Consider the following 19,723-nt stretch of genomic DNA (forward strand, 5'->3'; position numbering starts at 1 on the left):
TAGAAAGTGGTCCAGAATTGGGACCATGGTCCCAAATGGTCCCAAAATATAATGGAATGGTCCTTGACCACATATCTATCTATCTGTATATTCATTTAGGTAAAGATCTTGTAATTACTTTTTGAGTAATCCTGCTAACAAACAAACAAACAAACACACGCTACTGATTACATATACCTCATTAGCAGTTTAATGTTCTGGCTTTATAAAACAAACACCCATTATTAAAGAATGTATTAATTACCATTAGTAATGATATACATTCTTGGCTATTAAATATTTTTTTTAATAAACTACATGACATTTTTACTTTTTTTTCTCATTAAATTGATTTAAACACCAGAGAATGAACTGTTAAAGTATTCCATTTTGTCCGTCAATTTTTTTTTACTTCTTACTTTCCAACTAATTCTATTTGAAAGCGTTTGAGTTATTCTGAATGTTAATCCTGTGTGCTGATTGATTGTCATGGTTGGGTGGTAAATAATAGGAGAAAGTTTGATTTTACTATTTTTTTTACCATGGCATGGCATTCAAATTAGTACAAGTTCGCCCCATGACAGCCCTGTACACCTTCCCAGTAACTAGCCTGATTTCACTAGAAATTTTCATGAGACAATTAGTGTACAACAATCTTTACAAGGTGCCTATTGGTCTGTTTCTGCTGCATAACGCAAATTAACCGTTGATTTTAAAATGGATTAAAAATAACTAGACCGCGTTTCTGCTCAATTTGTGCTCCAAAATAACCGGTTAAATCAATGGATGGTCGTTGACAAAAATCATTAGAATTACCCAAAATGCAATTGGTCCTGGTGGTTAATTCAAACGTTACTGCCGTGTTGTTGACTCGGGTCAGCAGCTGTCAATCAAATAACAGTTATTTTGTGTTGCAGCTAAAAGTTGCCCAGCGATAACCGGTTAAATGGTGTTCTAACACCAAATTGAATGGGCATTTTTAACCGGTTATTTTGCGCTGCCTTTTAACCGGTTACCACAGATTTGTCCTGTTTCTGCTCCCAAGAAAATGGAGTTATTCACACCGATTTTAACCGGTTATTTTTATGCAGCAGAAACGGGACCTGAGTGTTAAAAAACCATTGATGTCCAGTATTAAAACTGATAAGTACTTAAAAACTTATCTATTGGCCTGATGGGACAGTTACAAATAACCTTAGAGACTATTCCTGGAGATGGAGATGTATTTTGCTATAATGATTGATATTAATGACTGATTGTTGGCATTTAATTATACAGTTAGCAGAAATACACCCAAACAAGCAACAAAACAGTTTAGAAGATTAGTTTAGACTACTGTGTACTTCTTTCTGATCAAATTAAACATATTTTATTTCATTGAGGAAACTTGATCTTTAGTCTGTTAATTGGCAACTGCATAACCAGTCTGTGTCTTTTATGGTTTCATTCTGTCCATAATATCAAATATCATATTGCCATATTTCTGGTTTATCATTGAAACTGATTAGAAATATTGATAAAGAATCTGTCTTTGTCAGAAATTATTATATTATTTTAGGCAAGTTTTTGGTTGTTCATTGTTCTGTATGTAATTAGATATTTAATAATTAGGAATGCTTATTAAAGAAAATAAAAACATAGTGGAAGGAAGCTCAGGGCATATAATTGTTCAATATTGTTTAATTTGTGCAATGAATAGATTCAATTTCTGATTTTCTATTGCTAATATTTTCATTGTTATAATTATATCAAAATTGTCACTTTGGTTGAAATCCATGTTTTTAGTAACATATGTTTTAGGAGTCAAATTACAACATGATTTTATTGACTTGGATCAAATTTAATTGATGTAATTGTTAATAAATATGTAGGATAATGTTGCTGGTATATTCAATCAACTTGAAAATATTGTTTTATTATATGCTCGTAATGTATTTTGTTCATGGAACTGCAAAATAGTATAATAAAGAAAGAAAAGAGTCAATATAAAAAAAAACACCAGTAAACGAGATTTTGTTTTCGCATTGACTCAAACTTGCTATGCCACTAGGCTCATTAGATTGACTTTGGTAGTTTGCATAGTTTGTTTTACAGGTAATTTAATAGCTGTAGAGAGAACAAAAAAGATTTTTATAAATCTATAAAAAAAAATCAAAATAACTATTTGACTGTGTAAGATGTTTCTGAGTTTTAAAGCCTAGCTAGAGACTTTATTAAACCATCTCTACTAAAATGTTCTCCCCTATTATATTAGTATTAGGTCCTTTTATTTTTAAAACAAAACCTTGAAGAATATAAGTGGACATATTTGAAAAAATGAATCATATTTTGAACAAAAAGAACAGCTGTTTGTGTGTGTTTTGTCTGGGGTATGATTTTTCAAATTAAAAGAAATTATTAGTGCGAATTGCACCTTGGATATAATCATGCAGGTTTGATATAAATTCTAAATACAGCAACATAAGCAATCTGAACAACTATAACACCATCAATTTAGTCTCACAATTAGATATGCATTAAGTGCTTCTGCATCTATTGCTAATATTTGTAGAAATTCTTTATATAGAATGATTGGAGAAATGATAAATGGCCACTCTTATTAGTCATTGTTGAACCCATGTAAGCTATACAATGCCACCATTCATGAGCTCTTTTAGACAGTTTTAATAGGCTTTTTCTAAGCTCCTCTATTTACCTTTTGAAAGTGCCGATACCTGTACTAATCAATGACTATAATATAATGTATTATTTACATCATTCTCAATTATTCAATAGGGTCTAATCTGTTTCTGGTGTTTTTGTCACAATATCATGACCTTGTTTGTTTACAACAATAAGAACAAAATTGTAGTGCAATGCAGTTGTAAATGTTCTACAATTATCTTATTATCTCTGATGCTAAAACTTGCTGGAGGTTAATAATAATAACTAAAACAATATAAAGGTTTTAACCTGCACGTAAGGTTTGCGTTACCATGTGTAAATGGTAAAGTTGACAATATTGTTCCTACAAACGTCTTCTGGATGAAGAAGAACTAGTGTTGCGAGAAAAAGTACCTCACCTATCCAATACAGAGACATAAACCTGTATTCTTTATGTACAACTACATACAAGTGCCAGCAGATGAATTACTGTTAACAATTGCAAATACCAAGTTTCTTAAATCCATAACAACATATTCCGCTTTAAATTGATGTATATGTCTATTCAGAATTGAGAAAATGTAGTTTAATGTTCAGTACAAAACCGTAGTTTTCCATTTATCATACAATGCATGCTTTATCAAACTGCTTGATGAAAGTATCTGTTACAATCTAGAATGACTACTGCATTTATACAGGATTAAGACCAATTTTTAAGTGTATAGTGGAAGCCAGTCAATTGTGACATTCTTTTTACTCTGTAGACATTAAAAAAATTATTGATGATAGCAATCAAACAAGGAAATATTACTAAACCTTTTAATATGGTCTATGAACTAAAATATATTGGCCAACTATTTATATATAATATCACTGCATATTATCATATGCTTGTGTCTGCCTATTTAGAGTACTTCAGAAATTTGTATTTAACTAAAAATCCCTTTTCCATGGCAACATGTATTCTTTATTGATTCTTTGTAAATAAATTGAACACATAATAAATAAAAAGAATGGGTTCTTCTCGCATAAATATATGATGCCTCAGCTGCCAAATATTGACAACTTTGTGGGAAAATTAATTTGCATTGTTGTCATTGGGTATTATTCTGACGGTGTTTTTGTATTAAATATGATGTTATTATAATGAATCTTTGATATTTGACTGCAATTGTGTCTATTTTTATCTTTGATTAGCATATTGTAGTTTGTATTTATTGAAAGTCATGATTGATATCATTTAGCTTAAAATTCACAGGCATGAAGATAATATTTTTTTATTTTTTTTTACTCATTTGAATCTTGATAAAAAAATTCATAAAAACATACACTTCCTGAATTATAAATAGTAGACAAAATTTTACTTGTTTGTGAGAGTTGACCGACATCTTTGGTTCTGAATTGAAATGACACTTTCCAATGGTGACTGCAAAAATATGAGTGATTGATTTGGCAATACAAATGCATCAAGGAAAATTTTCCTCATGCGAAACAGAAAATTAATTATCACCTGAATTGAACACTACTACTAGGCTATTTGATATTTGTATTGCCATATACTTATCATTTGCTGAACATTTAGTCAGTCTAGTAAATACCTCCTACACCTGTACTAGATGAGAGTTAGTAGCCTCCAGGTTGAAGATGGTATGCAACAATTTATATATTTACAATGCCTGTTTGGATACCAACCAACGTAATTTTTCCTGACCCATCGGTACATTTCTTAATAACAATGATTTTTTAGCAATAATTTTATATAATTTTTTAAAATAAACTTATGGATAGGAAGTTTTATGATTTGTTTATGAAAAATAATATTGCCTATCTATCTATGTAAGCTTTTATATGGCACTCTACAAAGAACAGAGTGAACAATACAAGCATTATTAATTAAAAAGGAAAGTTTTAAGTTAAATAGAGGTGCCATAAATCGAGCAAGACAAAATACTACTAGAGTACTGTATTATATATGATCAAGTATAGTCCTAGGATGGCATATGTTTAGAAATTAGGAGATGGTATTATACTCAAGATTGTATGGTCCTGTTCCTGTAAACAGTTAAAAATGGTGTGAATAAATTAAACTTTAACCTTTCTTGGGTGCAGAAACAGGACAATTTTTTAGTAACCGGTTATTAATGGCAGTGCAAAAATAACTGTTAAAACTACCCATTCAATTCGTTATTTATCCGGTTATTGCTGTGCAACTTTTACCTGCAACACAAAATAAAAAAAGTTTTTGTGTTTTGTGTCTGAATAGGCCTAAATTAAGTGGTAGATTATATACCCAATCAATGTGATTAGGCATATACTCGATACAGTTATATATGGCTACATTTGTTGCAGTGTTCACACAGCTGGCCTGTCCCACCCACAGTGTAAACCTGCTTCCTCTCTCACAGATCTAATAATCCCATTTTAATATTATTATTGTAGCTATGTCTTCACAGCTTATGTGAAGCCTGTCACTTTTTTAACCAATTTTGTGCAGCGTTCTAAAACTAGAAATATATTTGGGCTACTTTCAAAGCGGTTCCTCGGCTATATCAGTTAATACATTAGGTTTCCTTTATTTCTGTGGGACGTCATGATCATATCAGCCATCGTCATCAGTAATCCACTAAAACCACTACCATCGCTATGATAGTAAGCATTAACATTATCATCGTTTTTGTATCAATTTCATCTGATATTCTTTTCAATTCTTGAAGGTGAATGCATGTCATAATCTTGAATAATACTTCAATCAATAATTTCACACTATTTAAAGAGATGAAATTGTTTTAATTCCCATTTGTACTGTAACTGTATTGAGTGATGTCAATAAAGCACCTTTCATCTTTCACTGGTAGTACAATATTTTAAAAATTAATTTTCAATGTTGTTAAGAAATGTTAATGTTAATACTGTAGTCCATGTTTATGATAATTATTCCATGTTTATGAATATTATGTCTCTAACTAGCTGCAAGTAATGAATGCTTCTTTTTATGTCCAGTTGTTTTTAGCCATCAAGCAACCTCATTTCTCAATGAAAAATCATGTGTAAAACCTTTGTCACCAGCTGATATCCCAATAATAATATATTACTGTATAGTTCAGAGAAGGCCTGGTTACAATAGTAATTAGGGGATAGGGATTCAATTAAAAATGACTTAAATTGGTCAGGATTATATTTGAGCATGGGATTATACTTGAGATCATATGCATTAATTATGATAGGCATTCCATTTACAAAAGGGGCTAACCTATTGCATTAAAAATGTGTCTGAAAGGATGAGCAATATTTTGATTGGGTGAAAATGTTCTTCACTCGCAATCATCATTGATTATACCACCGCGACCAATTACGAGATGTCAAAGTCAATGGATGCACAAACATTTTCTGTACACAAACATAATAAATAAACACATTTTTGTTTCGTTTGTTTCTGATATTTTTTATTCTAACAATTGTTAAAATTCAAATCACAGTGAGAAAAACATAGAAGTACAGTAAATCCCAAACAGTAAAACTTGAATTCTTTACAATAGCCCCATAAAGCACAATATATAGCCAGCGGCAACAAAAGCACCATTTTATTAAATATTTAGCAGAATTTACCAAGATTAGCTCTTGAGAATGATTATTATATGCGCATGACTAGTGAAATATAGTGAATAGAAAAGTAACAAAATGGAGTTCAGTAGTTTTATAATTAAATGTTGGATTATAAACTAGACATACAGTATATCTTAAATGGGAAAAAAAATCAGTAGATACAGTATTTTTAAAATGTAATGAAAATCTAATTGTACAAAATCTTAGGATGGAAAAGAGTATAACAATCATTTTGTTATTTTCATATAATTACATGTATATTTATGAGGATTTGAATGTATGTTTTCACAATAATAAACATTTAAAATATAACTGAACTGCATATCCATGTCTAACAAATAATATCAATACTATTGTGAACAATTTTGTATTGTTATTGCACTTTTAATTAAAAATGTTAAATTATACCAACTGCAATTGAAAACAAAATAAACTGCCTATATTATTATTGGTCCCCACAGAGAATGAAAATAATACTATATATTCAATGCATTTACCAAAGTAGACTTGCACCAAGTCTGTATTCATTGTCTTTTTTTATTAATTTTTTTTTCATTTCGATTTTTGTCTGAAAATACAGACTTGTATAGAAATCGATTTGCAGACCGCAAACATCCGATAAGAATGACGTAGGTTATCATGTCATATTTGCCTATATGGTTTGTAAATATGAATTTCGAATCAACCAATGATCATTTGGTTTCGGAATGAAAAAGATCAAGTACGTACAGTACTACTACTAATAAATGCTGAATGTACGATCGAGACTGAAATAACAACTGTTAAAATGTAATATCGTGTTGCCAAGTTTTTTTGTTAATTACATTGTCTAGTCCTAGCCTAGGCCTGCTCGTACGTATGACCTGCCAAATAAAACGCCAATCATCACTTCGCGATAATGTACCAAAGTACATACGTGTGTCTCCCGTCTAATCATAACATAGTGCATGTGCATCATCTTATTAAAACTTTGTACGAGTGAGTAGCCAATCTCATGCGGCTGAAACTAGTCAACTGGATAATCGTATGCACCAAGAATTCCATGTGACTTGTACGCGTGTGCCCAGATGGAGTATCCAAGCTCAAGTAGTATACGTATGAAACGCCATATGTGGAAAAATATTTATCTTTTTACTAATATTAATACAAAACTCCATCTGGAACCCAGACTATTACCAAAGTTGTGCAGGGGTGAGATTATACTCACTCATGGGATTATACTCGGTTAATCAAAATTGAACATCCAAATCCTATTGGTTTTCAATGATATTCAAAAGCAATTTAAATGTAAGATAATAAATATCATTTGATACATGTTATGATTGTAAAATCATCCTTGGCTTCCCAAGACTCTGTATTGCCTAGCAATGCCATATCAAAAGTGCTATACATCTAGTAAAATCTTTAAATTGTGCCCAGTTGTTTATTTAAAGACTAGCACCAGTTCACAACTTTAAGCTCATTTATAGCAGGTATCTTTATACCCCTCTGTTTAGCTAACTAGCCTAGTGGTGTAGTACATAACAATGCCGGGAGCAATGCACAGTGATACAAGTCACAAACAGCACATTTTAACACTCATAATCCTTCAAGTTTTAAGACAATTATTGTACAACCTATTATCAATTGATCCATCTGTTAGTTTTGTTCCTGTGGCAGGAAACTGAAGGTTTTTAAAGCATTTTTAAATATACCAAGAACAAAATTCATGGATTATACACATCCCAGGTTTATTCCCAGATGCCATAAATACTTGAATATCAATTTAGGAATCCATGTGGAATCAATTATAGGTCTAAATAATTCCTGTGTTTGTTTTGTTTGATATTGACCTTCTTTAACATTCAGGTATAAATGTATAATAGTTCATCCAACCCACCCCAATTTTTCAACCATGCCCCCAACTTCATTATGGTACCATATATTTGATATAAACCAGTTGAAATTTTGCAATTAAAATGTTTACAAAAATATTCTTAATTCTATTATATAATTTATTATACATTTTTAATTTAAATTAAATTAATCAATTAAAAGATTATTATTTAATAAATGGTAAAAGGTAAAAGTTCTATATAATAACAACTAGATTATTATAGATCTTGTTGTATAAACTGTTGAAAAGTCATCATATTTTGATTGTAAACAAGATCTTGCTTCATAGGGATCAGGATAATAATATTTAGGGACTTCCTCCTGGTGCTGGCTTTCTTTCTCTTCAACTTCCTGATAAATAGGCTCATCATATCTATTTGTTTGATCAGATGAAACTGTTCGCCCTGTACCCCATTCTGCATAACCTAGGGCTCTAGGCTGTGCGTGACTATATGGCAATTCAGTCCTACAATCCTTTGGTTCAAAATAGCAGTCAGGCTTTGAAATATAATTAACATTTTTTTCCTTTTTCTTATTACAATAAACAAGTAGTATTGGAATTGTCAGTAGCAAAATTAACATGATGCATGCAATTGTTGCTATGCACAATATAATAGCTGATGTCAGCGCATTTTCATCCCCTGTTGAAGTTTCTGGTGGAATTGGCGCTGCCAAATTAGTTGTCTCTATCAGTCCAGAAGGAGTTGTTGTAGGATTAGGGTCCACAATTAATATCAACTGAGCATGCCCAGTACCTATGCTGTTTGTGGCGTAACAACTTATTCTTGTTCCATTATCTTTTGATTTTGTGTTTAAGATTTGAAGTGTTTGGTTGTCAAGTTTTACTACAAGTCTGTTGCTATCAATGGCTGGTTCTAGTTCCCATCTAAATTTAGTTGCTGCTGGATTAGCTGTTGATTTGCAGAAAAATAAAATTTCCTGTCCAGGGGAAATTGCATTTTCATAACTTGGTATGAGAACTTGAGGTTTGTATGTGACTGCAATTGGTCCTGATGTGCAATTCCGTTTGTAATCTGGATCTGCTGACGATGTCAACATACATGTAAAGCGCATACCATTATGTTCCGATGTAGCTTTGAATTTGTATATCATTTTACGTTTTCCATTTTCACTATCGTCGATACGAATGTTTTGGCGAATAACTTGACCATTTCTTGTCCATTGGAGAGTGACGGGTGGTGAAGCTCGTTCAGATTCACAACACAGCTCGACATCATCACCTTCATTATATATCCCATCTCCCATAGTTTCTAAGCATTTTGGATATGTACTTTCTGGCAAATAATTAACAGTAAGCCTAACTGCTTGAGATGAAATAATTGGTTCCTGTGCAACCTCATTAGCATAAACATTACAATTGTACTGTGCGTCATCTGTTAGTGTAACAGATTTAATCGTAAGATTGTACTCTCCTTTATTGCGATTTGCGTCAATTTGAAAATGCAATGCAAATCCATGAACTACTATTTCATTTTCGGAGATGACGACTGCTCCCCATTGGACCCACCTTACAACGTTGCCGGCTGAAAGATTGTCAACTATGCAACTAAATGACGCATCTTTTCCTTTTAGAGCAGTTTTATCTGAAGGCTCTTTAATAAAGGTGACCGTGTTTTGAGCGCAGTTTACTGACATCATGAGAATAGTCAACAGAATTTGTAATTCATACATCGTTGGCTGTTTTATGTTTCTTTTCAATTTGCTTTTCTATTTCTCTCGCAAATGTTTTTATTAAAGCAACTGTTGCAATTCAGATTATCTGATCTAAAATATTTATTAATAAAAAGCATGCTTGAACTGATGACCATTTAGTTCTGGTAAAATCAGTTATTCAGAAAATGAATATAATGTAGAATTAATTCGCCAATTAGTATATCCACAGTTGGTAATTAACATGTAAAATGTCAAATAGTCTTGCCTACCAGCTTATAAATAATGTCAAGAGATTTAGAATCTTTTGTTGAGCATTGTCAATATGGCAGACAGCTTTGCGTGTTTGTTTATCTAAACAGATGTGCTGTGCAGATTTTAATCTGTTGGCTTTATTAATTGGAGCAATGAAAACACCACCATAGGCTGAACTTAATCCTGGTTTATGACAAATATATTGTAATTCCAAATATCGATCAATTCTACAGAAATAAAAAAATAATTCTTTAATGTTAACTGTTAAATCTTATTCTGCCCTAAAATAATTTCTAAGCATAAAATAAATAATGATTGTATTTTTTTCATTTTATAATATAAAATATATAATATATGTCATTTTTTCAGTAATTTGCCTTTGGATTTATATATATTTATATAAATCCAAAGGCAAATTACTGAAAAAATGACAATGCTGTGGGTATCAGTAGCTGGATCTCAGTAGAGAAAAAAAAGCGAAAAGCTAAATAAGAAACGATAAAGTAAAACAGCCAGAAAAATTAGCAGAGCTTTCGGGCAACACTAGCCGTTCATCAATGCGAGTATATATATATATAATATATAAATCCAAAGGCAAATTACTGAAAAAATGACAATGCTGTGGGTATCAGTGGCTGGATCTCAATGGAGATACAAAAAAAAAAGCGAAAAGCTAAATCAAAACGATAATATATATAATACTATTCAGTTAATATTAATTATTATTATATATTTTTTTACAATTTTTTAACCCCAAAAATGTCTGCCTACAGTATATTGCTTGTTTTTCAAAACTAGAATAAATATAAACAAATTCAGTACAGTAAAACATAAATTACAGTATAATATTGTAATTTTATTTATTATTATTTCTTAAAATTAATTTTCATATTTTTCCAGACCACATTTCACATGAATAGGTAGGGAATGATTTACATTAGGCCTATAAACATTTAAACTTTGTTGTATTGGTGTATACTTTTTAATTTATTATTTTTTATGTACACTCGGTAATAAAAAGCTACTCCACAGTAGTTACAAACAATTACAATCCTGTAGGTGCAGTACCCGCTGCTTACTTGGGTACCTAGCCATCAGCGCAAGCTTGGTGGCTCTACAGGTATGAATGCCAGGCTAGTGATCTGGAGGTTGTGGGTTCGAGTCCCACCTGAAAATTACATGCATATTTTTTCGCAAGTATTCTCTATGTACCTAGTATAAAAGTACAAATTACGTCAGAGTAAGGCAAAACATCTGACCAATAAAAAATGAAATATAATATTTACCTGTTTTTAAAAGTGGTCTAGAGGTATAAACGCCAGGCTAGTGACTTGGAGGTCATGGGTTTGAGTCCCACACGAGAAGTATTCTCAACTACAAATTACAATTTACGTCAGAGTAGGGCAAAACATATGACCAATAAAAAATGAAATACAATATTTACCTGTTTTAAAAGTCTACTTTTAATTGTCCACCACACAAGATATTAATGAATTTAATACTTGATGTTACTTACTGTACCAGCATTTAAATTAAACAGATTAATAATTTCCATAGATAGCTGCAAGATAGTGTAGCAGATAAAATGTATAGTATTTATTAATTAGTAGCCTGGTTTGAATAAACACATCTCGTTTCCTCTGCTGACTTGTTCTAAATGTTAGTCTAGTGTTATCAGCTGCAGCAGCAGCTAAACTATTTTTGGACTCTTCCATTATTTGTAGGTGGGTCATATCCTGTATGATTAACACACAATTGGTTTCATGGTCTAACAAATTTGTATTTAAAAAAATCAATTAATAACGCTGAAGAATGCTTTTAACCTTTTCATACTATTCTCTGTGTTTCCACAATTAGTTAATTTATTTCACTAATAATGTATTGTATTTGGGTATTAATTGTAGCTAGTGTGGTTAGGTCACTGTAGCAGGTTCTATTCAATATTATTGATTTATTATTAATTCTGCATAGATTTCACTCTCATGTTTTCATATCAGTTATTTTCACTTAATATAAAATTGATTAAAGCTTTAGACTGGATTTGCGCCCTGATTTATTGTTGTTGTTATTGCATGTTACATATTTATTTTAGTCAACTTATAGTGAAATATATTGATTACATTCTAGTAGTAGTTAGTAACAATTGGCATTTTTTTTTACTTAATTTATTTAAAATTGTATTTTCATTCCTAAATAGGTATTACAATAATAAAACCACCAAAACGTTATATTAATATAATATTGTTTTCTAGTTGTCAGAATGCAGTGTGCCAAATGCAGCTACCATTCAAGCAACCTTTACTTACACTCAACCTCCTCCCCTTATAATTAACCGTTTCATTCAACAAATCAATGGATATTAAAGGTGATAATCAAAGTGTATTGCTAGCGACGCTCTATGTAAAATACAGATACAGATAAAGATAATTTTATTATTTATTTTAGTTTTACAACCCAGATTTAATTTGTAACTGATATGTTTGGTAAAACATATAAAAGTGAGGATTAAATTTTTTACATTTTTAAATTGTTAAAAGAGAAATATTACTGTAAACCAGAAGTTTCCATTTTGAAATACATGTTAATTATAAATATGGTAGCAATATTGTGGTCGTGCCGCTGTTACCAGCCAATAAATTTGCGTTTGTGTGTTTTTATTTAATGCATTGCCTTTTGCACGTTCATAGAAAACCCATTCGTTTTATCTAATTTTGTTTGTCCTTCGTTTATGAAAAATAATTTCTTTCCTAAGCTGGCAATCATTTTATCTGAGAGGTGCTTAGGATGCGACTGATTTGATGGGAGTTGGAATTATAAAGGGCATTATGGACATCCATTGGGACTAAGTCATGATTGCTTTAAAATAATCCAAAGAATTTTGTTGATCTTATCTTTAATAATATTTTTTCTTCAAACTCCTTTCCCAGAAAATTGTTATGAGTGTTGATGTTTCTGTCAGTTTGATCATCTTTGAAGCAAGGTGTCACTTAGAATGAAGAAATAGTTAAATAATTTGCATCAGAGGATACATTACTGGAAAAATAAACAGGTACCAGTACATGAAGGATTTTGATTTCGCATAATTAATTATACAGTACTTTTATTCAACATACATTTTGCATTTCTAAATGCTAGAAGAATCCACATTTCATTAAATATTCAGTATTTGTTGATTTCAAGTTACCAACTTTTCACACGCCTGGGTGTCTAAAAAAAAAATTGTGCGATGTTTATCTTAGAATGATACTATAATGTAAAGTCATAATAGCATCATCCAGAGAGCAGCTACCCTGTTCACGTGTACTTCATACACATGTTCCTGGGGATATAATAGTCCTTCCATAGGGCAAACATTGGTACCACCACTAAACAACACAGATACTCGCATTATCTATATAATTTAAAATTATGGTTTCCATCTTTGAAATAAATTAAAATTGTTTGAATTTAATTTTGATGCTGCTGTATAATTCACTCTAATGTATTTCAATGTTCTCAACTAGCTACCTGTAGATTTTTTACTGAATAATTCATTTGCTTTACTGCATGGCAACTAAGAGTAATTAAAACACATGGGCATGTATCATCAAAATAATATTTAGATTAACAACTCCAAGCCCAATATGATTGTCTCAAATCGGCCAATCAGATATGCTAGTTGAACTGCAGTTTTAAAATACTATTTTGTAATCTTATTTTATTTATTGCTAATGTAAATGAAGTATTATAATCTTGACCCCTAATTTTTGCCAAATATTTAAAGACCCATTCCCTACGTTTTTTAGATCTAATTTAAGATCACAAACTATAGCAGCCCGCTATAAATCCCAAAATGCATTGCGCACGGGTTGATATTTTTGTTTTTCTTCTGTAATTCACCCACTTTTCGATCGATCGTGAGGCCAAAATAAATGGAAGACTCCTAACCTTTCAGCGAAAATAATGGGTTTTCCCCAATTTGTACCAACAGAGTCTGGCAAAAATAGAAAGACAATTAATGCAGCAACTATACAACGTCAGGCTAGGTATATAGCTAGCGTATGATGTTTGTATGTTACCGATGTTTACCAGCTAGGCCTACAAAACTAAGCCTAGCTAGGCTAGGCCTAAATCGACCGTCCATGGGAGGTCATTCGCCGCGAGCTACATAGGTAGTGCATTATTTCTCACTTTTTATCATAATTTACCATAAAATGTACATTTAAGACAAGGAATGACCTGGTTTAATGTTTTCAAGTAATATATATGTAGTATTTTTACAAAACGTCTCAAATTGTAGGGAAGGGGTCTTAAACCATTATTTGTGGAAAGATTTTTCTGACACTTATTAAAATAAAATACATTGTTATAACATTTAATAAAACAAATTTATAATGTATTACAGTCAAATTAATGTTGCTAGGATTCAGAATTAATCAATTCTATGTATTTTAGTGCAGATTGCAATTTACAGTACAGTAACAAATTATCCCCTATTAATCAAATAGTAGAGTCTATAATATCAAGCCAATAAAAGCCTTATTTGTAAACCTTAATCATTCAGTATTAACAAAATTGATTTTTTCCTACAGTATTTCATTGTATCCTTATTCATTTCCGTTTGATAAATGTTAATCAAAGCAAGCTTTGGTTGAAACAATTGCAGTATATCATTATATTGTGATTCACTATGCAAAAATCATAAAAGAGCACCCTTTTCTGAAAAAAATATATGCACTATAAATTAAGGTATCACCAAAAAATATTTATTTCAGGGAGGAAGGGATGGAGCTTCCCCTCTACATAAATGTACTGTAGATAAATGTACTATAAATAGTTAAAATTATGAATGTTATACATTTTGCCATTTGTTTGCCATTTTTATGGTACTTAAATGATGATACTCGTTGCCCATCACCCTAATTGTTCTGTCATCAATTCTAAATATGAAAATATTGAATTGGCACTATCCAGGCTTGTTTTAACCAGATATTTTTCTTCTTTTTCTTTAACATTTTAAATTGTATAGCATTTAAAAAATATTAATATTATTATTTCAAGTTAAATTTTCAATTTAGTCGGCCTGAGCTGTTGTAATTAAAGGCCTGGTTCACACTAGCAGGTTGTTATCCAGTTCGGGAGCTAACTGTTAGCCTAACTGATCGCAGCCTGTGTGAGAATGCCCGAACCGATACTGTGATACAGAATACACTATCCAGATCAGTAATGTTAACGGTTCGAGATTTGACCTTTGTTTCATAGTAGCTTCTTTCATTTACTCGGTGTCAAATTAGGTCTTCCGATAAATTGATGTCACTTATTGTTAGTATCTGGATCGCAAATTTGTGTGTGAACGGACACCCTGACCTTGAATTTTTGTATCTGATAAAGCTAACGCTTTAGTGGATGTGTGTGAACATAGCCAAAGAAAGTTTATTTTGAATAGACGTCAAACACTAATTATTTACTTTGGGTTTTTTTTTGGTCAGCAGTTTTTAATCATAACCTGTAGTAACCAAAAAAATAGTATCTTTCATTGTTTTCGTTAATTTTAGAACGGAAGTCCAACAGCTTGCCTTCCATTACAAACATTGACGATCAAACAAAAGGAAATCTGTAGTAAATAGGCTAAATAAAGTGTTTAGCTTTACACAGTTTGATGGTTGTGAACATCTTGCCCTCTTCAATTATTTACAAATTTACATTTTGAAAGCGTTCTAGCTTCTTTACTAGTATTAATTTAATAGCCTAATTAGATTATTAATTAGAGGACCAGAATTCGATACGATTTGATTGAGAGAATGATGAAAATTCAAAAAGCGGTCGGAAAAGTTAGGTATAAAATTTAAGTTTAGTAACGCTATCAACAGTGACGCCAAAGCATACCAAACATTCTATTACCATTAGCAACAATATCATCAACATGTTTATTAAAGTTAGGTTTCGCATTGATATAAATACCAAAATCCTTTTGAATGTTGTAATCAAATTGGTGATCTGATGAGAACTGGTGTTCAACATGGTAAAGCCGTATATACCTGTATATTCCCTCTATAATAGTAAAACAACCCAATTAAACTGTAACATTTCGTTAATAAATCCATTCCCAACAGTCATTCCTTATCTAAGATTTTGAAAAATGCTGTATCCCGTTTTTATTACATAGAATTTGAAAGGAAATCCGCATGACATCTGTTGTGTTGGACATTCTGTCTTTTAAACAAATGCAACATTATTACAATCATAATCCTATATGATTGCACAAAATCTGACTATTACTAACATTCAGATAAATAAAATCACACACATCTGTTGTTTTTAATATTGCTTGAAATAAAACGAGACATTTTAGTAACAATGCTTTTAGCATAAGAAGGTACTTAATAGTAGGGTTATCCTTAGTAGACCTTGTGAATATTACACACAAAAGCATTGAGGAGATCCCAACAAATGACAGCTGCATGATAACATATTCAAATTTATTCATAATTCATGCTGATTGCAATTTATCTATTGAATTTAAATTCATGTGCTGGTTATCATATTGAAATTAATAAAATATCCTCACTTACTCATCATCTTTTTTTATGCTTCCATTCTTAATCCAGAGTTCTGTGATACCGATTAAAAAAATACCCTTTTCAATTCTAATTCTTTTGATATGAAGTTCTATGACACATTTGAAGTTCTTTTTTAAAGAAATCTAATCAGAGTAACTACAATACTCATTGTTGAAATATAATCAGAGTAACTACAATACTCATTGTTGAGGACAGAAAACAGCAAACAATTTGAATTTCATTCACATGATTTAAAACAAATATATATAATATAATAATAGATATAGAAAGTTAATTTATGTTCATCAACAAAGATCTTGTTACTGCAAGTTACCTTATTTATTATGTTAAATGTTTTTTATTGGTAAAATTCAAAAATACTATTTCAACCTGGAGGCTGAAAAACAATGTAGTGGGCAAATTACTGTTAAGTTCTTTTTGACTTTTATAATTCAAGTCTGTAGCAAGGATTTATATGAGGGTGTTTGTTTTTCCACAAAAGTGGCAAAATTATCATGGGTTACTGTAGGCTAGTTAGGCATATTTATCATACTTTCACTACTGATCTATAGTTTGAAAAGGGCACTTCACGGAAAAGAAGTGGGCTATGCATTGAAACATACTGGAACAGGTAGTCTAACAGTGTTTGGAAGTTTTTTAGGTATAAACATTTAATTCGCTGGTTTGTAATATAATTCTTTCATTTTCTTCTGGTAGTATTATGTTGTGCTTGTGCTGATGGTGTTCATAAGTAATCTGCAGGGGATCTGATATCATGACTGATTTCTTTATTTTCATTTGTCCGATATTTATTGAAGTTGAACCATTGTAATATACATCTTTAATTCCAAAGTCTAGTTGGCTATTGTCAAATTGGCACATTAATAAATGCCATCTGCTCTACTGAAGTTAGCAAACAAATTCTGGATTCAATCAAATTGCATTGTCAATGAAGACTATTTTGCAAATGTTAATATTTTTGTAATACAATTTTGATTTCTTGTCCATATTCAGCTACTGTACATCCACTATGTTCAGTAAAAATGAAATAGTTTCTTACAAATTTATAGTTTTTATAATTTAACCATGGGTCTGTTTCTGCTGAAAAAATCAAAATAATTATTCCGCAAACCACAAAATTGTCTGCGTTGTAATTAAAAATTACTCTGACGTTAATCAAATTTATTCATAATTCATGCTGATTGCAATTTATATATAGAATTTAAATTCATGTGCTGGTTATCATATTGAAATTAATAAAATATCCTCACTTACTCATCTATTTTATGCGTTCATTCTTAATCCAGAGTTCTGTGAGATACCGAATAAAAAAATATCCATTTCAATTCTAATTCTTTTGATATGAAGTTCTGTGACACATTTGAAGTTCTTTTTTAAAGAAATCTAATCACAGTAACTACAATACTCAATCGATTGAGTGTTTTTAATCGGTTATTTTTCTATCGGTTATGTCATTTTGCGCCGTTTCTGATGCCCAAATATAATAGATTAAAAAAATAATCGGTTAATTAGGTGATCATTTAGAATAAAATGATCACCTATTGTTATTGTATAAAATCTTTATTATTATTTTTTTTTTTATTATTTTTATTCTTTTTATTGTTTCTGTACACTATTTTGTGTAACAATTATCTCAAAAAGTTTAATGTCAATGATTACAAAAATTTCAGAATATCTTTCAAATAATACAACTTAATCCTAATAAGCTTTCCAGCGTGATCACTCATCCGTGACGACATTTATACGCCATTTTGCGAAATCACATTATCAATCATATCTCCATAATTCATTATCACATATTAATGAAATTCACTACACGTAAACTTCAGATCAAGGGTAAAAATATTAGCAAATAAAAACGCACGCGCACGTAGGTTCATGCACGTGATATCGCGCGTTAAAAATTTAAAACGCTCAAAATTAAGTTTTGATCAATTTAGAGCATGAATTAGGCCATTTGCGTGTTTCAAAAAATTACTGCGCAAAAATGCGTTTTTGCGCGCGCGATACTTAAAAAGCGTAAAAAATATGAATTTTTTTACAAATCTCATTCTACTCACCATCCTTAGTACATTCACCAAATTTGAGTCAGTTCCGACTTAAAATAACGCTATACGAGCACGTTAAAAATGACAAAATGCGCACATTTATTTTACAAAAGTTCTGAAAATGGTGAAAAATAGGTCTTTTTTAAAATGAAAATAATTCTTCAGAATGCAAGATGACCCCCGATTTTTTTAACTTATTCTGGAAGCCATTGAGTTGTAGATATGAATTCATGTACACATTTTACGTACAAAATGTTTTGACGTCATCAAATGGCCACTTGAATTTAAAAATTAGGATTTGTTATCTTTTTGTGTAGATTATCACATTCAACAGAGCGCATCTTGGTTATGTGTGCTCGAATTTCGCACAACTTTCAGTATGTGCTTGCTTAATTAATTATCTTTATCATGAGTTGACACTATCTTCATTTTAATGACGTCATCACGCGTAAAAACTTGAATAACGTAGGCCGTGTAATTTCACCTTCGCAGTAAATTTGAATATCTTACAGCTCTTCAGAATTGAAGGTTACCTTGATGATTATAATTTATTATGAAAGCTGATGAAATGTAGATATTAATTCATATAAAAATTAAGCCTATCGGATGTTGTGACGTTAACATATGGCCAGTTGAAGTGAAAAAGTAGTTTTTTTCATATTTTTCGTCAAAGTTATACACAATTCAAAGAGCGCGCACAGCGCTTCTACGTGCCAAATTTTTTTCCAAATCTTATATTTTTTTGCACAATTAATTATCTTTCGAAATTGTCATCTTAAAGTTTAGTTTGATAACGTCATCATGCCAAAAAATTAGAACATGTGTGTCCCGTAATTTCACCTATGCTACACTGTATATAGATATACAGTATATACTGTACATATTGTATATGGCATATAGGCACAACTTAGCACTATAAGCATATAATAGGATGGCATACATCAACATTTTCCGATTGTATGTTAACGTACGTGCATGTTTAAAAAAAATTAATTTCAGTAAAATGATGAAAATGATCACCTATAATTCGTCAAAGTGACGAATTAAATTCTAGTTATTTATTATATTTATTATAGTTGCTTTACAATC

General features: G+C 30.9%; 3 protein-coding genes across 3 annotated transcripts in view; 1 reads left to right on the top strand and 2 right to left on the bottom strand.

Moving 5' to 3' along the window:
* LOC144835096 (uncharacterized) overlaps window positions 1-19,723 on the bottom strand; it is a 168,708-nt gene that overhangs the window by 113,887 nt on the left and 35,098 nt on the right. The gene's annotated exons all lie outside the window — the stretch shown is intronic.
* Window positions 1-19,723, top strand: part of LOC144835123 (uncharacterized) — a 116,115-nt gene that overhangs the window by 37,358 nt on the left and 59,034 nt on the right. The gene's annotated exons all lie outside the window — the stretch shown is intronic.
* On the bottom strand, window positions 5,981-11,657 carry LOC144835118 (kin of IRRE-like protein 1). The gene is made up of 2 exons (XM_078690162.1): window positions 11,471-11,657; window positions 5,981-10,253 (listed from the first exon to the last, which is right to left on the bottom strand). Exon 2 carries the CDS (start codon window positions 9,790-9,792, stop codon window positions 8,311-8,313), a length of 1,482 nt encoding a protein of 493 aa, XP_078546288.1. The 5' UTR covers window positions 9,793-10,253; window positions 11,471-11,657; the 3' UTR covers window positions 5,981-8,310.

This window comes from Antedon bifida, chromosome 2 (genome assembly GCF_963402885.1).
Source record: "Antedon bifida chromosome 2, ecAntBifi1.1, whole genome shotgun sequence".
Taxonomy (NCBI): Eukaryota; Metazoa; Echinodermata; class Crinoidea; order Comatulida; family Antedonidae; genus Antedon; species Antedon bifida.

Excerpts from the sequence above, each read along its gene's own strand:
- LOC144835118 (XM_078690162.1), bottom strand. The coding sequence starts at position 9,792 with ATGTATGAATTACAAATTCTGTTGACTATTCTCATGATGTCAGTAAAC.